Source organism: Sylvia atricapilla, chromosome 3 (assembly GCF_009819655.1).
Source record: "Sylvia atricapilla isolate bSylAtr1 chromosome 3, bSylAtr1.pri, whole genome shotgun sequence".
Classification (NCBI taxonomy): domain Eukaryota; kingdom Metazoa; phylum Chordata; class Aves; order Passeriformes; family Sylviidae; genus Sylvia; species Sylvia atricapilla.
This window is the reverse complement of record NC_089142.1, coordinates 36,458,177-36,475,035: the sequence shown is the minus strand read 5'-3', so window position 1 is coordinate 36,475,035 and position 16,859 is coordinate 36,458,177. Positions and strand designations below refer to the sequence as shown.

Genomic DNA, 16,859 nt, shown 5'->3' with positions numbered 1-16,859 from the left:
GCAACCAAATTCCTGATAAGAATTGCTGCAGTGGAGTGAAATGTAATGTGACTCTTGCAGAAGTTACTTGAAAGGCAAATTTGTATGCAGGATATATGGAAGATAAGGAATGGGAAAACTGTAACAATTAGTAATAACTAATAATAACTGTAGTCTGCATATTACGACTCTCTCAATTAAACCATAACCTTTCAGCCTGCTCAGTGAAATGGAGGCACAGAGACTGCTGTTGTCTCATTGTTCATCTAACTGTTCCCTCCCACTTCTTCTGTCTCTGTTTTGTTTTAGGATATTGGACTAGGTAGCATTGAACGATGCAAAGGGTTCACTGCACACCTCATGAAGATGCTTGTGAGACAAAGGCGATCTCTTACTGCACTGACAGAACAGTGGGTCTTACTCAGGTATTTTCCATCTTCCAACATTTTAAATGCTGGCAAGAAGTTTTGACAGTAAGCAAATCAGTTCAAGAAAGATGGAAAATAAGGCAGAAGAAAATAACAGCTTTTTCCTTTGCTTCCCTATATTTCTCCTCCCCTAGGTTAAGCCTAAAAAAGATTTAGGTTTATCCTATCACTGCAGCCAGTATTTTGGAACCAATAATTCTGTTGGACAAGTAAGGCATATACGTGTAAAAATTCCTGTAATTAATTACACAGTTAAACCATTAAACTTAGAGATTGTTATATCTCTCTCATTTGGTATTGGCCTAAGTTAATTTTGTTTACATTTAAGTTGTTGGCTTGACCTGGGGCAAATAAATAATCTGGATGGTATTTTGAGCCAAAATAAATAAAGCATCAACAGCTTACAAAGAAAAATTCTAGAAAGGCAGGACATACTGGATGTTGTGTCAAAAGTATAAAAGGAAAAGCATATAAAAATCTTTCTTACTTGATGTGATTTTTTTATTTCAATGCTTGAGTTATCAGAGTCATTGCAAATGACACCTTTGTTGAGTATATTTGTGCTCAGCACTCTGTAGTCCATAAAACTTACAGAAGTTAGGAGCTAGTACCTTTGTACAGTCAAGGAGTTCTATACTGGAGATTACTGGTGTAAAATTTATTTGAATCCCAGGAAGCCTGCAAAAAACAAATAAACAGAAAATCCCAACTGCTTTACAGTCACAGGAATAGTAAAACTTTCAGGACACTTATGTGCATTTCTATGACTTTCATAGCAAATTAGATTTCCAGGGCTTTGTTATATTTCATAATTCAGGGAGGGAAAGAAATCTCTAATTAAACAACCTTTTTTTTTAAAATACTTATTGTTGTAGTTTTTCGAGGAGGAGCTATTATCTAGATTTTTTAAAAAATTAATTTAGTTGAAGGTAGAGATTTAAAAAGGAAGTACAATGTAAAACTCAGTGATTATAACTTCTCTTTCCTGTTAACTAGGAACCTCCTGAGTTGTATACAAGAGATAGATTCTAGGTTGACTGCTGACAGAGAGTACAATGCAGCATTTCCTCCTCAAGACAGCATTCAGCACTGGACGGACAGACTGCAGCAACTTTCCATGCAATGTGTAATGGTTCTCGAGGAGCTGTCTTGGTTTATCCAGAGCTGCCCAAAAGAAGAGTCAGCCAGGTGCAATGACAGTGAAAGGACCGATGTCAAACCCAACATTCCTCAGAGCTCAGTGCCTGAAATGGGAGATGTTCTTGTGGGAATACCTGACCTGATTCCCTCAGATCTAAAGCACTTGTCTCCAGTAACAGTGGAGCAGTTGCCTCCTGGATGCAGGATGCGTAATAAGGATCAGTTGTGGCTACAGATCACTGCACAACTGACTGCAATGATGGCAAATGTGAAGGCCATGAAAGCAGAAGTGGACAGAGTAAGACAACAGTCACGTGAGACCTCCTTTTATTCCTGGTGAGTTCTACACATGAACATCTCTTCTGTTTTATGTTCACATAATATGTGTGAAGTAATTGTGAAATTTTTCGTCTACACATATATTGAAAAGTGGGTTCAGATGCTTTTCAAACGTTTTTCCATTCTTTTTTTTGCAAAATGCAGTGCCTGACTCTTTAAAGAAATGTGTCTTCTCCCACTCCCCTGACAAGTGAAAAAAATTTCTGTCTCAGCTTCCCACTTTGTCTTTGGTCTCTCAGGATTTTATCCCCATAGCTCCTAGCTACTGAGGTGATTTTCAAATAGAAATTTAATGAAGAAATTTTCATTTTAAAAGACACTTGTAGTCTATTTAATAACAATTTTCTAATATTCTCTCTGCTTCAAACAGTGTGAATATAGGCTTGTTGTCAAGTCTTTTATTTAATAAATTCAGGATGCAGATATGCTGCCTCTCCCTTATCCATGCCCAAGAAAAGGTTTAATCTTAAATTGGACTGTTTTGTTCTTCCTTCAGTATTATGGTATTTCTGTTGCAGGAAAGACTTTGAAGTTTGCACATCAGCTGTGAGTTGTTTGCTGGAAGTCTCAGCCCAGTTACAAAGTATAGAGTCCCTATTTCTTCCAAATGGGCAAGACAGGGAAGCTGCAAATCAGATGGCCCTAATCAAGAGCCTAAAGTACATACAAGAAGAAGTTGATAACACATCTTCAGATTTCACAGCCTGGAGAACACAGCTTCTTGCTTCCGTGTCAAATTGCACTGGTAAGGATAACTTTTCTCTACCTGATTTGTAATGTTGGTAAAGACACAAGAATTTGTTAGACTAGTTATTACTGAAGGTGGCCCTGTGTTCCTTGTGATATCAAAAAAACTTAATGAAATTAAAACTTGCAAACTTTAGTCCAGACTTTATTTGTACAGTATAGTTATTTTACCATCTCTGTTAGTGATGGATTCTACACCATAGTTGTAGGTCAGGATTAGCAAGGAGATTTTGGTAGAACTGTCTAGTAAAAGTTGCGTAGTGCTGTCATTGTCCTTGCATAAAGGAAACATAGGAACCTGTAATCTGGATGTGTTTCCATGTAAAACTGCCTTATAACATAACTGTGTTACGGTTCAAAAGGAAATCAACAGTCAGATGAAGAGTTTGTGGAGCAATTCTCAGCAAAAGTGGAAACTGTTATCCGTGCTGTTCTGTATGCTGTTCAGTGTTTGGTAGAGAGACAACAGGAAGGTGGAAAAGAGGAAGAAAAATCTTCAGAGGAAAGTGGTAAGTTTGTCAACATACTTGAGTGGGGAGAAGAGTTTAAACCATGCAAACCTTGAAATTTCTTAAATAGTGTGTTAGAGGTACCAATGCACAAGGAAATTGCTATTTTAATAGAAATTGTGTATTTAAACAGGGTGGATATTTCTAGATTGCTTGCTGTAACATTTTTAGAATGTCTTACTGACTTGATCTCCATGTTTTTACTGTGTTTTAAACAAAGAGGATGCAGCCTTACTTGATGTGATTAAAGCTGGACATATAACTAAACTTTTGGATGAAGATCTGTCTGCTGATTTGCAGTCTTTACATGTGCAGAAGACAATTTTAGGTATTTCAGAACTCCTGGAGATGCTGAAATCTTACAGGGAAGACTGCACTTCATATAAACATATGGTAAATTTTTTCTTTTCATGTGTTTTTTGGTTTGGGAGTCTTGGGAGATTTGGAATTGTGAACTATTTTGGTGGTTAAACGTGCATTGCTTCTTCTTGCCCCAGTGCCTTAGAACTAGAAGCATTTGAGAAACTGTGGACAAATAAAGGCAGTCTTCTGCAGTGCAAAAGCCAGACGTTCCTGTAGTAAGAAGACAAAGGTTTTGTGAAAAATCTAGAAAAAGCTCCAGAAACATTAGAAATTATAGTTTAACTCACCTACTGATATTTCTGCTTTGAGCATCTGTTTTCAGTCACTGTCGTGACCCTCTCTGAGGTGCATGTCAGTAAGTACAAGTAATGACTGACAGCTAGTTGGGTTTTTTTTGTTTTGTTTTAACTGTAGTTCTTCAACCAGTCCTGCTACTTGCTGGTGCGTCTAAAGCCCATGCTCTGCAAGTATTCAGACCTCATCCTGTTCTACCTCACCATTTCACTGGCATCTCACAGAAGTACTGGAAAACTGCTTTCTGTTCTAACCAGCATTTTTACAGAGCTTGCTCTAAAAGTAAGTTACTGGAGGTAACGGTAGATATATGGCAAGCATATATTTAATGTGCAAATGTCTTGAGTAGAAACTAAACTGAAAATGTACTTACTACTGAGGAAGATTTTGAGTTTCTGTTCACCTTTGCAGGGGTTTTGTCTGCCAAAAGAATTGCTTGAAGATGAAGCAGGAGAGGGAGCAACAGAGTTTCATGACTATGAGGATGGTGGTATTGGAGAAGGGGAAGGCAAGAAGGATGTGAGCGACAAAATAGAAAGTGAAGATCAGGCAAGTGTTTGGGCTTGATCTTGTTTAATTGAACTGGAACTGAAAAAGCTCTTGAAATCCATGATGTGGATGTCTTGGGTAAAAAGAAACACAAAGTTACCTTCAGGTCTCCTATCTATGTTGGCTTTTTTCTTTCCTTATCAGCTTATAAATATTGTTGTGATACTTAAGCTTTTAACATATAGGCAAGATCCATTGTAATTTTTGGCTTTACCAATGATTTAGATAGAAGACAGTTTTCAAAAAGGTGAAGAGAAGGAAAAAGAGGATCAAGATTCTAAACCAGACATTGAAGGAGAAGACAATGCAATTGAAATGTCTGAAGACTTTGAAGGAAAGATGCATGATGGAGAAACGGACAAAAAAGGTTTGGTTCTTCCACTATGGCAAACTTATAAGAGGAGTTTTAGATCAGCCCCAGTAATGGCTGATGCTTTTCTATAACATGTGCAAGTATGTCTTTTTCAGCATATATCAAGTAACTGAATGGAGTTATGAAATTAAGTTTCAAAGTATGATTGCTTATTTGCTTCTGAAGTTAACAAAAACATTCGCTTTCTCTCTTCTGTACTGAAACACATTCTGAACTGTACACAGAAGATGAGGAGAATTCAGATGAAGAAGAGGAACTGGATAAGCAGATGGGCAATCTTGATAATGCTGAAGCTGATAAACTAGATGAAAGGCTCTGGGGAGATGAAGATGATGATGATGATGATGATGAAGATGCTAGTAGTAAAACAGAAGAAACTGGACCAGGAATGGATGAGGTAATAAGGAGCGGGGTGGGGGAAAGAAGTATAAAAGGAATTGAACTCTGCTAACTAGATGTGACCTAGAATGGGACTTGTCTCTCGTAGCTCTTTGCCTTAGAAAGGGATAATTTCAGGGAATAAGTTCTGTTGAGTGTTGTATCTTTTTTTTTCTGTAGGAGACGACATCACTGAGACTTTGAAAAGCGGGTAACATAATTGAATTTCTTTTGGATTTATTAATAGGAGGATTCAGAGCTCGTTGCAAAAGATGACAATCTCGGGGCAGGAAACAAGGATAATAAAAAACAGCCTCCCAAGAATGAGGAAAAAGAGCAACAGGAAGAGGACATTGGAAATAAAGAGAAAATCCATGAACAAATTGATGAGGTAAAAATTATTTGGACTACATGGAGTATCTTGCTGCTAAACCACATTCTGTTGCTTATACCGTATGTTTCTGAGAATTTGAATTTTTTTTTAATAGTGAAGTGTCCTGAAAAAATGCTAGTTCATTTCAGAGCTAAAAGTAAACCATACCGTATCCATTATAATACATGTTTATTTTCTGATTTATATTCCAGAAAGGATTGGGTTTTGTTCCCTGAACTTGTAATGGCTGCCAAAACAGACTTTAAACGGAATTGATGTTTTGATGAACAAAGCCTTAAAACCTGACTTCTGTTGTGTTTAGCAACAGAAACACCTTAGTATGTAAGAGTACATTTAGCATCTCCAAGAGTGCATGTTCTGTTTAGGACGTTTCAGCTAGGAAAACTGGCTTTTGAACACAAAACATGCTGGTTTTAAGTTCCACCAATTTATGTAAATGAGTTTACTGAACTTAATCTTTCTGCTCTTCTTTCCAGTGCACCACTGGAAATCCCCTTTTAACTGATCAGAATGTAATATTGTATCCAGGATTTCTTTGTCCTAGAGAATACAATAGTAGTATCTTGTTTCTTATCTTTGCCTATCCTCCCACTTAGTCCATGTTTGTTATTTTTTCCCCCCATTCTTTTGTTGACAGCGTGAGTATGATGAGAATGAGGTAGATCCTTATCACGGCCAGCAAGAAAAGGAGCCTGAAGTTGAACCTTTGGACCTCCCTGATAATTTGAATCTGGAGAGCAATGAGAAGAGTGATGATGAGGAGGATGAAGGTACAGCTGAAAATATCTACAGATTGCTAGATGAAAGCTACATGGAAGTAGGGGGACAATCAGATCATGAGCTCTTTTTGTCTATACAAAGGAGAGAGATGGTGGTAGGGTTCTCTATAACCTCTCTATAATTCATTTGTTCATCAAAATACCAACATAGCAAATGCAGGCCAGACAAGAATTCAGCATTACAACATTTTCCTTTGCCTCCCTTTCATGCACACTGTGAAACATGCTTTCTCCTGTTATCCAAGTGATACAGCCTAATTTAAGGAATCTCCTTATTTAATAGTCCAGTTGCTTTTCTGGTTTCATTTTTTTTCTCTTACACTTTCAAATATTTGTACTCTTAAAAATCAATTGACTCTCAGGAATATTAGGTTAAAGAAAGTCAGTAGGAATTCATCCTGCTGTACTGCTAGCTGGAAATCAATTGTGACTTCAAGGAATTATCTGGCTATAGAAAACACAGATTCTGTGTATAGAACTTAGTATTTTATGGGTTTTTGATAGGCTGGGCAGTTTTATTCCAAATATCCGTAATATTCACTGTCTCTGTACTTCACTGAAAGTTTTATATACCTTTCTGATTTTTTTTAAATCCAGAAGAAGAGAATGAATTTGAAATCGATGAGAAACCTGTGGATTTAAATGAGGCAGAGAAGACAGAAGAACAGAATGAAGAGCATACTGATGAGACAGAAAAAGATGATCAAGATGCAAAAGCAGCTGAAGAAGGCATTTCTGAAGATAAAGAAGAGAAGGAAGATGAAGGAGACAAAGATGCTCATGATGAAGAAGAAAAGGCAGGGAACACCGAGGATGCAGAAGAAGAAGAGGAAGAGCCACCACCACCTGATGAGAAAAAAAATGAATCTGCTGAAGACAAGGGAATCCCTAATGAAGACCAAGGCCTTCAACCTCAGGTAGAGTGTAATAAATAAAGAGTGTGACTTTTTCTTTCTTTTTCTTTTTCTTTTTTTTTTTTTTTTTTAATTGCCTTATACAAAATTTAAGAAATGGATGTGCTCTGTGATACTCCAAAACAAATTTCACATTGAATAGATACAATGTTAGTGAGAGTCTTCATCAAGATAACAAGAACTATGTTTACTAAACATGTGTTTCTGCTGTCTGTGTTCCTGCTGCCTCCTTGGCCTTGTGTTAGAATGGAACAGAGCTGGAAGGGACCTAGAGTGATCATCTAGTTCAACTGCCTGACCACTTCAGGGCTGACCAAAAATTTAAGCATTATTAAGCATATTGTCCAGATGCCTCTTAAACACTGACAGCCTCGGGGCATTGACCACCTCTTTAGGAAGCCTGTTCAGTGTTTGACCACCCTCTCAGTGTGATAAAGTCCCAATGACCATTCCCATGCATCCTATCACTGGGTACCAGGGAGAAGCAGTCAGTACTTCTCTATGTTCCTTCCCTGGGAAGTTGTAGTGAGCAATAGGGCCACCCTTCAGCCTTCTTCTCTCCAAACTAGACAAGCCAAAAGTCCTTAGCCACTCTTTATAGGACATTGCTTCCAGCTCTTGCACCTCCTTTGTTGCCCTCCTCTGGCCACATTCAAGGACCTTCACATGCTTTTTAACTTGTGGCACCCAGAACTGCACACAGCACTCAGGTGAGGCTGCACCAGTGCTGAATACAGTGGATTCACCACCTCTTTTGACCAGCTGGTATTGCTGTTTGATGCACCCCAGGATGGGGATTGCCCTCTGGGCTGCCAGGGCTCAGCGCTCACTCACACAGAGCCTGCTGTGGGCCAGCATCCCCAGATCCCTTTGCAGGGCTGCTCTCCAACCACTCTTCTCCCAGTCTATACTTGACCCCAGTGTTCTTCTATCCTAGGTGCAGAATCCAGCATTTGGATCTGTTAAATTTCATTCCTTTAATCATAGTCCAGTGCTCCAGTCTGTCTAAATCCCTTTGCAAGGGGCCTTTTGTTCTTCAAGAGAGCCCACAGCACCTCCCAGTTTGTATCAGCGACCTTGGTAATGGAGCATTCAACTCCTGCATCCAGATCATTGATAAATACATTAAACAGGACTAGTGCTGGATCTGAACTCCGAGGAACAGCACTGGTGTCTGTCACCATGTGAAGCCCCATTCACTACAACTATTTGAGCCCTGGAATCCACCCAGCACACTGTGAACACCCAGCACACTCATCCCACAGCTGGACAACTTGTCCAAAAGCATGCTGTGAGGGACACTATCAAAAGCCTTACTAAAAGTCCAGAAAAACTATATCCACTGCATTCTCTTCATCTACTAGGCTGGTGATCTCATGATGAAAGGGGTACCCAGTTAAATAGGCCTTTCCCTTTTGTTAATCCATCCTGACTGTGTCTGATAACTGTATTTGTCTTTAACTGCCTTTAAATAATACACAGTTCTCAATGATTTTTAAAATGTTAAAATAATCTGATGTTATTTCAGGAAGAGGAGGATAAAGATAATTCAGAGATGGATGAACAGATCCCTGAGGCTGAGGAAAGAATGGAGCATGAAACACAAGGGCAGACTGGGCAAGAAAATCTGCAGAGTGACAGTGCTGTTGAGCTGGCTGGAGAGGCTTCAGAAAGAGACCAGTCTAAAGAGGTAAATTATGTGGAAGTGTATCAGTTAAAAATGCTAAATTTGTGAATATGTTCTCAAGTTGAAATTGGGGAACTGCTGCCATAGTTTTCAAGAACTGTGTAAAAGACTTTAGTTTTGCCAGTTATAAATTCACTGGAAAAAAACCTTAAAGACCATGCATTTCCTGCATTTTCATTGCTATAAAGGCAAGTTTAGGGTAATTGTAGAAGTGGCTTGTCTGCTTTCCATAAGAATGATACTAGCAGTTAGGAGCCATTGGTCCTTCAGAACAGAATGTAGCAAAGCACTGCAGTTTAACATCTGGAGTTTGTTTACAATAGTTTCTATTTTCGGTTACCCTTCAAATTTGGTTTTTTTCTTTCAGGAAAGTGGAACTGGAGCTTCAAGTGCAAATCAGTCAGAAGGCCATGAATCTACACGCATGGCCCGAATGGCTTCTCAGAAGCAAAGCAGAAAACATACACAGGTTCATCTCCTTTTAAATTTTTGTTTAAATGTCTTCATATTAACCAGCAAATAGGCAGGACTTAGTTTCTCCTTGTTAGAACACTATCCTCATTAGTGGTGGGTTACACCTCTCTTGAAGTTCATGGTGTTAATTTGTTCCTTTTCAGAGTTTCAAGAGGAAACCTGGCCAGGCAGACAATGAGCGCTCGATGGGAGATCACAATGAACGCGTCCACAAGCGACTGAGAACCATGGAATCCAGCAGTGAAGCAAAGCAGGATACAACTCAGCCTAAACAAAATGTGGAGGAGGCTGATGCATTTGAACATATTAAACAAGGCTCTGAACACTATGATGCACAGACATATGGTACAGTGGTATTTCTGGGTGTAAAGAGCGGCCATTGCAGAACCAAATCCTGAAACACTCGTATTTGCTGTAATTTTCCCTGTTTGACTTTTAAAAGTTACGTTTAATGATCCTTGCTTTGGTTAAAGGTGCAGCACCATTTCACTACAGTAACTGCTACTCTTTGGCAGTCAGACTCAAACTAACAATAACATTTTTGAAAATACTGATTTGACTTAAAAAAATGCATTTTATCTTAATATCTTTACAATCTATTTTCTTCAAATCTTACTCCAGCTAATCAAGGCAATAGCTTACAAACATGACACAACACAGCAGAGTGAAAGATAAAATGGGTTTGAGCCTCAGATTTCTTCTAAGTTCACTGAAACTGGTACACGATGGCCTCAGAATGCAGTATTTTTTTAACTTTACTACTTCTCCTTCCACTTTACTCTTGACAAGTATTGTCTTTGTGCAGATGTAGCTAGCAAGGAGCAAGAGAAACCAATTATGCCTCCTGAAGAAAAGGAAGAAGGAGACTGTGAAGATGCAGCAATGGAAACAGAAATGGAGGATGAGGATCTCATAGCAGTCGACACTGAAGAGCTGAAGCCAGAAAAAACGAAGTCTACTGCTACTAAACCTTCTGGTACATTAAATTAAAAAGCCTTCTAAATACATGCTAATATGAATCTTTAGATCTATATGTAGGTATTTGAATTTGCATGAAGTGGATATGTTTCATAAGGCTAAATGCTTGCTCTGAATTGATTCCTCTGCCGCAGTAATCTTACTTCTGCCTAGTAACCAGCATTAGCCTTTGCTAAATTGATTGACTGATAGAGGGGTTTGCTGCTTTCTTTCAAGTTAATGGTCTCTAATCTTTATCCATCGCTTTGAAGAAATAAAAAGCAAAAACTTCCCTGCTGTTCAACACAGTGCCAATCCACTTAATTAATTGGCATTTAACAATGCATTCCAGTGTCACCACCATCAGTACCACGTAACTCAATTGTTTTATGTATAACTAACTTTTGGCAAAAAAAACCCCAAAAAAACAAACCAGCAAGAAGTAGAGGAGCTGGTCTGAACAACATCTGATGAGGTAGCACCAAACTCACTGCCTTCTTTCATAAGTGGGAGCAAAACTGAGCAGCTAACAGGAGCAGGTGATAGAGAAGATAGGTCTGACTTGTCAACCACAGAGCCCCTCCACACAAAATAAGCAAGATAAAAGTATCTCTTACCAATTGCAACAGAAATTGTAATTTTGATGGATCTAAGTAAATGACACCATAGCTTGGAATTTTGAACCGTTTTCTTCTGGAATAACACAAAGCATGGCTGGAGAGGGAAGATAAGTTTAGAAGCCCACATTCTTGCTTCCCACTGCCTTAAGCTTTAATCACTTAAATCTCTTGCTAGACTCTTTATTTATGGTACAGGTGTGCATATAATCAGTCTACTTGTTTTTCCGTAATTCTCTACCTTGATGTTCTGAAAAACTAGAGTCTTCAAAACATCTACAATGTCATACTTTTTCTCCTTTAGAATAATTCTTAAGAAATGAGTTGTTAAACAGCATAGTACAGTAAAAACAGTAATAAAACAAAGTCTCTAGTCCGGTCCTTTATTTGTAAATTGGTTTTTGATTTACAGGAAACTGTTCTGTTAAAAAGTTACAGAATAAAAGATAAGCAAAGATTGCCATTTTTAATTACGATTTTCTGACTATTCTCAAATGACTTTGTACCTTCTATCATTCTGTCATAGAGGCTATGAGAGTCAATAAATATACTTCACCAGTGGAATTGTCAGGTGCTAAAGATCTGTTAACTATTACTTTGTTTGGCAAGAAGGTTACAAGACAGAAAAACAATTTGCATTAGGAAATGCATGGTTATCTGTTCCAGTGAGTTGCAAGATGTATTCATCCCATTCCTAGAAATAAATTTCTTAAAATTTGGCACTTCTTATAAAAGAAAATGTCAGCTGCACTACAAAGCATGTGAGATGCTCTGTAAAAGTGTCAAGATACAATATTGCTTCTTGTATTATGTGTGATCCATGAAGTCAGTAATTAGTTTTGTGGTTGCAGGACCAGGTGATGTGGAGCCAGAGCTCCAGACTTTTGACTCAGAGGATGTCAATGACTCTGCACCAGAAAAACTACCAAAGGTGACTGAAGAGAAGCCAGAGAGAAGCAAGGACTCGACCATACACACAGCCCACCAGTTTCTGATGGACATTCCCCAGGTAGGATACCCTGTCTGTCTTCTTTCAGCTACTGCAGAAGAAACAGATGGTTTTACCTGACCTGTGTTAATGAAACTCTGTGAATGCAAAAGACTAGAATTACTTTTTTTTCAGCCAACTCAGTACTTTGCAATTATTTAATAGAAGAATGAAAAGTTATACACATATACTGTTGCATATGCAGCTGAAAGATGCCTTTAAAATGACTAGTTCTACCCATCCTTAGCATGGAACCTTCTCACATAACGTTTTAAAAAGTTTTTGGTTTTTTATCTGTAAAGAACTGTCTTGCTTAGATCAATCTGCAGATAAAATGCTTGGGTGAAATGGAAAGCAATGGAAAAGAGGTGATGAGAGAACTAGGCATCACTGTCCTTAAAACATCATTGTGGACAAAGAATCTGCCTTACTAAGTTCATTAAAATATATTCTTTATAAAAGCCGATTGCAGGTATTGTAGAACCTTTTTATGAATGTCTCAATTAAAAAAATACCACGGCCTAGAAAAACCTAGAGATCCATGTAACACTTGCAGTTTTCCAGTGCAAACTTCTGGGAAAAAGCACATTTTATCATAAAAACCTATGGCATAGAAGCAGTTGGTGGTGGATAACCAGTTGATAAAGTAAAAATATTTTCAGTGTCTGTTTTTTTTAGAAGGATTGACCTTTCATTCTTACAGTATGGTGTTATAAGTACACATTTGGAGGGTGCTATTTTACTGTTTCTGCATGTAACACAAAAAGGATTGTGTGCCAGCCACACTGGGTATTTCTGTCTTAATGCCAATTGTTGCAGCTTTTTGGAAAAAGGCTGCTGAATGCAAGTGTTCTCCTGTTATCAGAGTAATTGTGGCTTTGGGCTTTGTAGGGTTTTTCCAACTGGCACGCAAAATGTGAAACAGGAGAGGGAGCTCTTGCAACACCATTTAAAGGGGAAGGGAAAGAGGCTGCCGGGGTGGAGAAAAGTGGAGCTTCTCACCTTCCAGCAAAAGGAAGAGGAGAGAAATCCCCTCTTTGGATGTTCTTTCTCCCTTCCTTAAACGTGCAGTAGGTGACCAGTGAGACACAGCTGCCGCTTCTTTTGGAATGAGAAATTACTGGAACTACTGAGTTTGGAGTCATGAGCTTATTTTCCTTAGTCTGTAAGCCTGCAGGTTATGCAGACCATGTATTGCTGTTTGGCCAAACTGGGCGTTTATAAGTCAGGGACAGAGGCTGTCACTAAAAGCACAGTGAAAGTAAAAGAAGTATCATAGAGCTTGGGTGTCCTTTAACAGAGTGGCTTATCAAATAATATTTGGTGTCAGGTAAGGAGGAGGATGTCATTCAGTCTTCAGGTGGTTTGAATGAAGCTTGTAAAAAAATATAATTAAGTGAAGTATACTGTGTTTTCAAAGATACTAGTTAGGTGTAGTGTTCAATAGTTTGGTCTCTATTATACTGTCAATCAATCTGGTGTTTGTCAAGATCATTTCATTGATTTATCTTGAAATTCTGTATTTTACTGTATTCAGTGTCAGTGTCATAGATGTTCCTAGCTTTGTTTGTATATTGATAATATCACATATGGAGATATCTGTGGCAAGGTATTTACCCTTCACGTACATGGAAGCTATTAAAAAAACATGGAGATTTACAATTTTCATTTAGGTGTTTGGGTATTTTTTTGTTTATAAGAATGAGAACAATGCATTTATACTCTTTTCATAGTTTGCTATACTTTAGGGATCACTAAATGTGTAAACTTATTTTTGTGTCATAATACTCCTAGCACATCATTAGAGATCCTGAAGAGCTAAGAAAGGAACTTGAAAGGCAATTGGAAGCTTGGCAGACACAACAGCCTGGAACTCCAGAGGAGGTTTGTGACCTCATTTGAATATAAAACTGTCATAAGAATCCTTCATTGCATTATTTCATCTTCTTTTACTGCTAAAACATTGAGGAATCCAAGCAGGCTGGAATCTTAAATGCTCAAAATCACATGATATAGACACTATTTTTGTTGATATATTTAATTTGCTTTGAAAACATACTGTGTTATTCTGAAAGCAGGATGCTGTTTCAGACCTTGTTTCGAATGTGAAATACAGATTGTCATACATGACACCCTCAGCTTTAGCTGGTTAGTGACTTCCCCTTAGTGCACTTAGAGGTTCAGTTTTTTTCTTCAGACAGTGTTCCCCATCTTGTTTTGTTTTTTCATAAATCACTTTAATTTCTTTGTGTGATGTAGGAGAAGGAAGCAGCACAGCTGTGGCAGAAGTATTTAGTCCTGACAGCTCCTCTGTCACAGCAGCTTTGTGAACAGCTGCGACTCATACTGGAACCCACTCAGGCCGCCAAGTTGAAGTAAGTTGGGTCTTTTTGAGGCTTCTGATTTCTTTAAACTCCTGGGTTTGGGGCATTTTAACCTCTGTAAAACTGCAGATTTATGTCATTCTGGCATTCCTGTTTGCAAATGCCTTCAATGTCCTTGTATGGCAACATTAGGTTATTTTATGAAATGCAAACATGATATAGTAGGAGGCACCCATCCTTGAGGATATTGCCTCCTACTTTTTTTTTTTCTCCTACGCAACAGGTATAGGAGAAATCAACTTCACCATTTGAAGTTAAGTCAAAGATTGTTAAATGTCAAAATGTTTTATGTTGTTTATAAAATTAAATGTTTATTTTTAAAGAGATATAGACTTGTTTCAAATTGGTGGAATGTAAATTCAAGGTCTGCATTCCTTTTTAGGTACCTAAATATAGACTTCTTTTAAAAACACTGAATATCCATCTTTTATTAAAAATGTGGCTGATTTTTTTATCTCTAACTTAATATCAGGATTAAAACTAGTAATATTGGATTAGTTGTACTAAAAAAAATATATTTGATGCATATGCTGCATATGCCATGGATTTCCAGAATGGGAGATTTGCTGGTAACCCCTGTCACTATGTCTTTTTTCCCAACTTTCAGAGGAGACTACAGAACTGGGAAGAGACTGAACATGCGCAAAGTGATCCCGTACATTGCCAGTCAGTTCCGAAAAGACAAGATCTGGCTGCGAAGGACCAAGCCCAGCAAACGACAGTACCAGATCTGCCTGGCTATTGATGATTCCTCTAGTATGATTGACAATCACTCTAAACAGGTAAAACAAAACCTTGGAGAAGCATGGAGAAACCACATGTCACTGATGTGTATGGCAGTTGCTGACTTGTGTCATGTAGGGCTGGTGGCTGCTGGAAAATCTGACTGGTAATTCCAAAGCACCTATTTTTCCAGTCCATGTGTTTGAACTGTTTTCATTTCATGCCTAAGAGAGATTTATTAACAAAAGATCAGTGAAAACTAGCTGCAAGGGTGAGCTGTTAAGTCTGTTAGAGGTGTACATATCCACTGTAAAATTACTTTTTGTGGCTTGCAAAAGGCTGAAACTTCCTTATCTGGCAGTTTATTCATAGCCCACTTGTAGGGATTTTATTAATTAAAATTGTGTGTTTCCTTCTGAACAGTTCCTTATTTATTTCCTTAGCTTACCTCAAGTGGTGTCTCTAAATCAATCAGCTGAAGCCCTCAAGCTGAACTATATCTTTATAGCACTGATTGTCTTACATAAGACAGGCAAAAAGATAGGCAGTCTCTTCAATTATCTTTCTAGATGATGAAAAATAATTTCAGTAACATTCTTCATATTTAATCCTGGGCTTTGAGTAAAACATTGACTGTGCTCTTTTTGATGCAATTTTTTCTTTAATAGCTTGCATATGAATCCCTGGCAGTTATTGGAAATGCTCTGACTCTTCTAGAAGTGGGACAAATTGCTGTGTGTAGGTGAGTTTATTTGAAATCTTGACTTTTCTTCAGTACTTTGGGGCAGAATGTAAATACCAGTTCCATGCTGTAATTTTCTTTTCTTTTCTAAAGCTTTGGAGAGACTGTTCAGCTGCTGCACCCATTCCACGAGCAGTTCAGTGACCAGTCAGGGACACGGATATTGCGTCTTTGCAAGTTTCAGCAGAAGAAAACAAAAATAGCCCAGGTACACAAGAATGCCTCTAGGGCAACAGGTTTGCCAATCTTTTCCAGACAAGATATCAGCAGCCTCATGGTTTCATGATCACTTTTGAACACTTACTAGTTTTTTGTATTTGAGAGTCTAATAGCAGGTTAGAGAGAAATAAAATGGTCATAATTTTGTAACAGGAAGAGTGTTTTCTCACTTTTAGTTCTGATGTAGACCACTTTCATGTGGTCACCTTTCTCTGTTTTGGGTCTTAAAAGTATTTTGGGTGCTGTTGATGTTCTTAATTTAATGGGGAGTATGAGACTTGATAATTCTGTTTGAAGTTGAAGCCAAAGAAGTTCAACCTAGAAATAGGATGTATATTTTCAATGATGCCATTCATCTCATTAGCAGTGTACTATGTTGATGGCTTTGCTAGCATTGGGGGGAAAAAAGTTCTCTGAAGATTCTTTAGTTTAAAAGTACTTAATAAATTAAAAGCAGGAGTTAATACAGGAAAACGCCAAGAACTGTATCTGTGTTAGGTGGTCAGACTGTCTTAGCATTTAAAACAGAGAGAGGTATTTATTAGAAATGTTCTCATTTTTATCATTTCTATGATGAGAGAACTTGATTTTCTTCTTTATTTCCTCTGCAGTTTCTAGAATCATCAGCAAATATGTTTGCTGCAGCACAGCAGTTGTCTCAAAGTATTAATCCGGGTGAGTTTTTTTGTGTTACTGTGCTTGTTGCCATGGCAGCAGAATGTTCATTTACAATCTCAAAGTAGGATCCTGCCAGGAAGACTCGTAGGACTGAAGCACCACTTGCATTAGGGCTTTGGGTTTTGCTTTGTCAAAAGCAATGTTTGGTTGAAATTCAGCTCAGAACCCCAGTGACACCTACTTCATACTTGTCAATAATTCACT

General features: G+C 38.1%; 1 protein-coding gene across 1 annotated transcript in view; it reads left to right on the top strand.

Moving 5' to 3' along the window:
* Nucleotides 1–16,859, top strand: part of MDN1 (midasin AAA ATPase 1) — a 94,079-nt gene that overhangs the window by 73,274 nt on the left and 3,946 nt on the right. Inside the window, exons 78-100 of the mRNA XM_066315141.1 lie at nt 289–404; nt 1,404–1,883; nt 2,405–2,631; nt 2,996–3,142; nt 3,363–3,535; nt 3,920–4,081; nt 4,211–4,348; nt 4,574–4,715; nt 4,946–5,118; nt 5,347–5,490; nt 6,131–6,263; nt 6,870–7,189; nt 8,715–8,876; nt 9,241–9,342; nt 9,491–9,692; nt 10,153–10,323; nt 11,773–11,930; nt 13,704–13,793; nt 14,169–14,284; nt 14,901–15,075; nt 15,685–15,758; nt 15,852–15,966; nt 16,589–16,652. Of these exons, the coding sequence (XP_066171238.1) occupies nt 289–404; nt 1,404–1,883; nt 2,405–2,631; nt 2,996–3,142; nt 3,363–3,535; nt 3,920–4,081; nt 4,211–4,348; nt 4,574–4,715; nt 4,946–5,118; nt 5,347–5,490; nt 6,131–6,263; nt 6,870–7,189; nt 8,715–8,876; nt 9,241–9,342; nt 9,491–9,692; nt 10,153–10,323; nt 11,773–11,930; nt 13,704–13,793; nt 14,169–14,284; nt 14,901–15,075; nt 15,685–15,758; nt 15,852–15,966; nt 16,589–16,652 (3,784 nt within the window). The remainder of the gene's footprint in view (nt 1–288; nt 405–1,403; nt 1,884–2,404; nt 2,632–2,995; nt 3,143–3,362; nt 3,536–3,919; nt 4,082–4,210; nt 4,349–4,573; nt 4,716–4,945; nt 5,119–5,346; nt 5,491–6,130; nt 6,264–6,869; nt 7,190–8,714; nt 8,877–9,240; nt 9,343–9,490; nt 9,693–10,152; nt 10,324–11,772; nt 11,931–13,703; nt 13,794–14,168; nt 14,285–14,900; nt 15,076–15,684; nt 15,759–15,851; nt 15,967–16,588; nt 16,653–16,859) is intronic.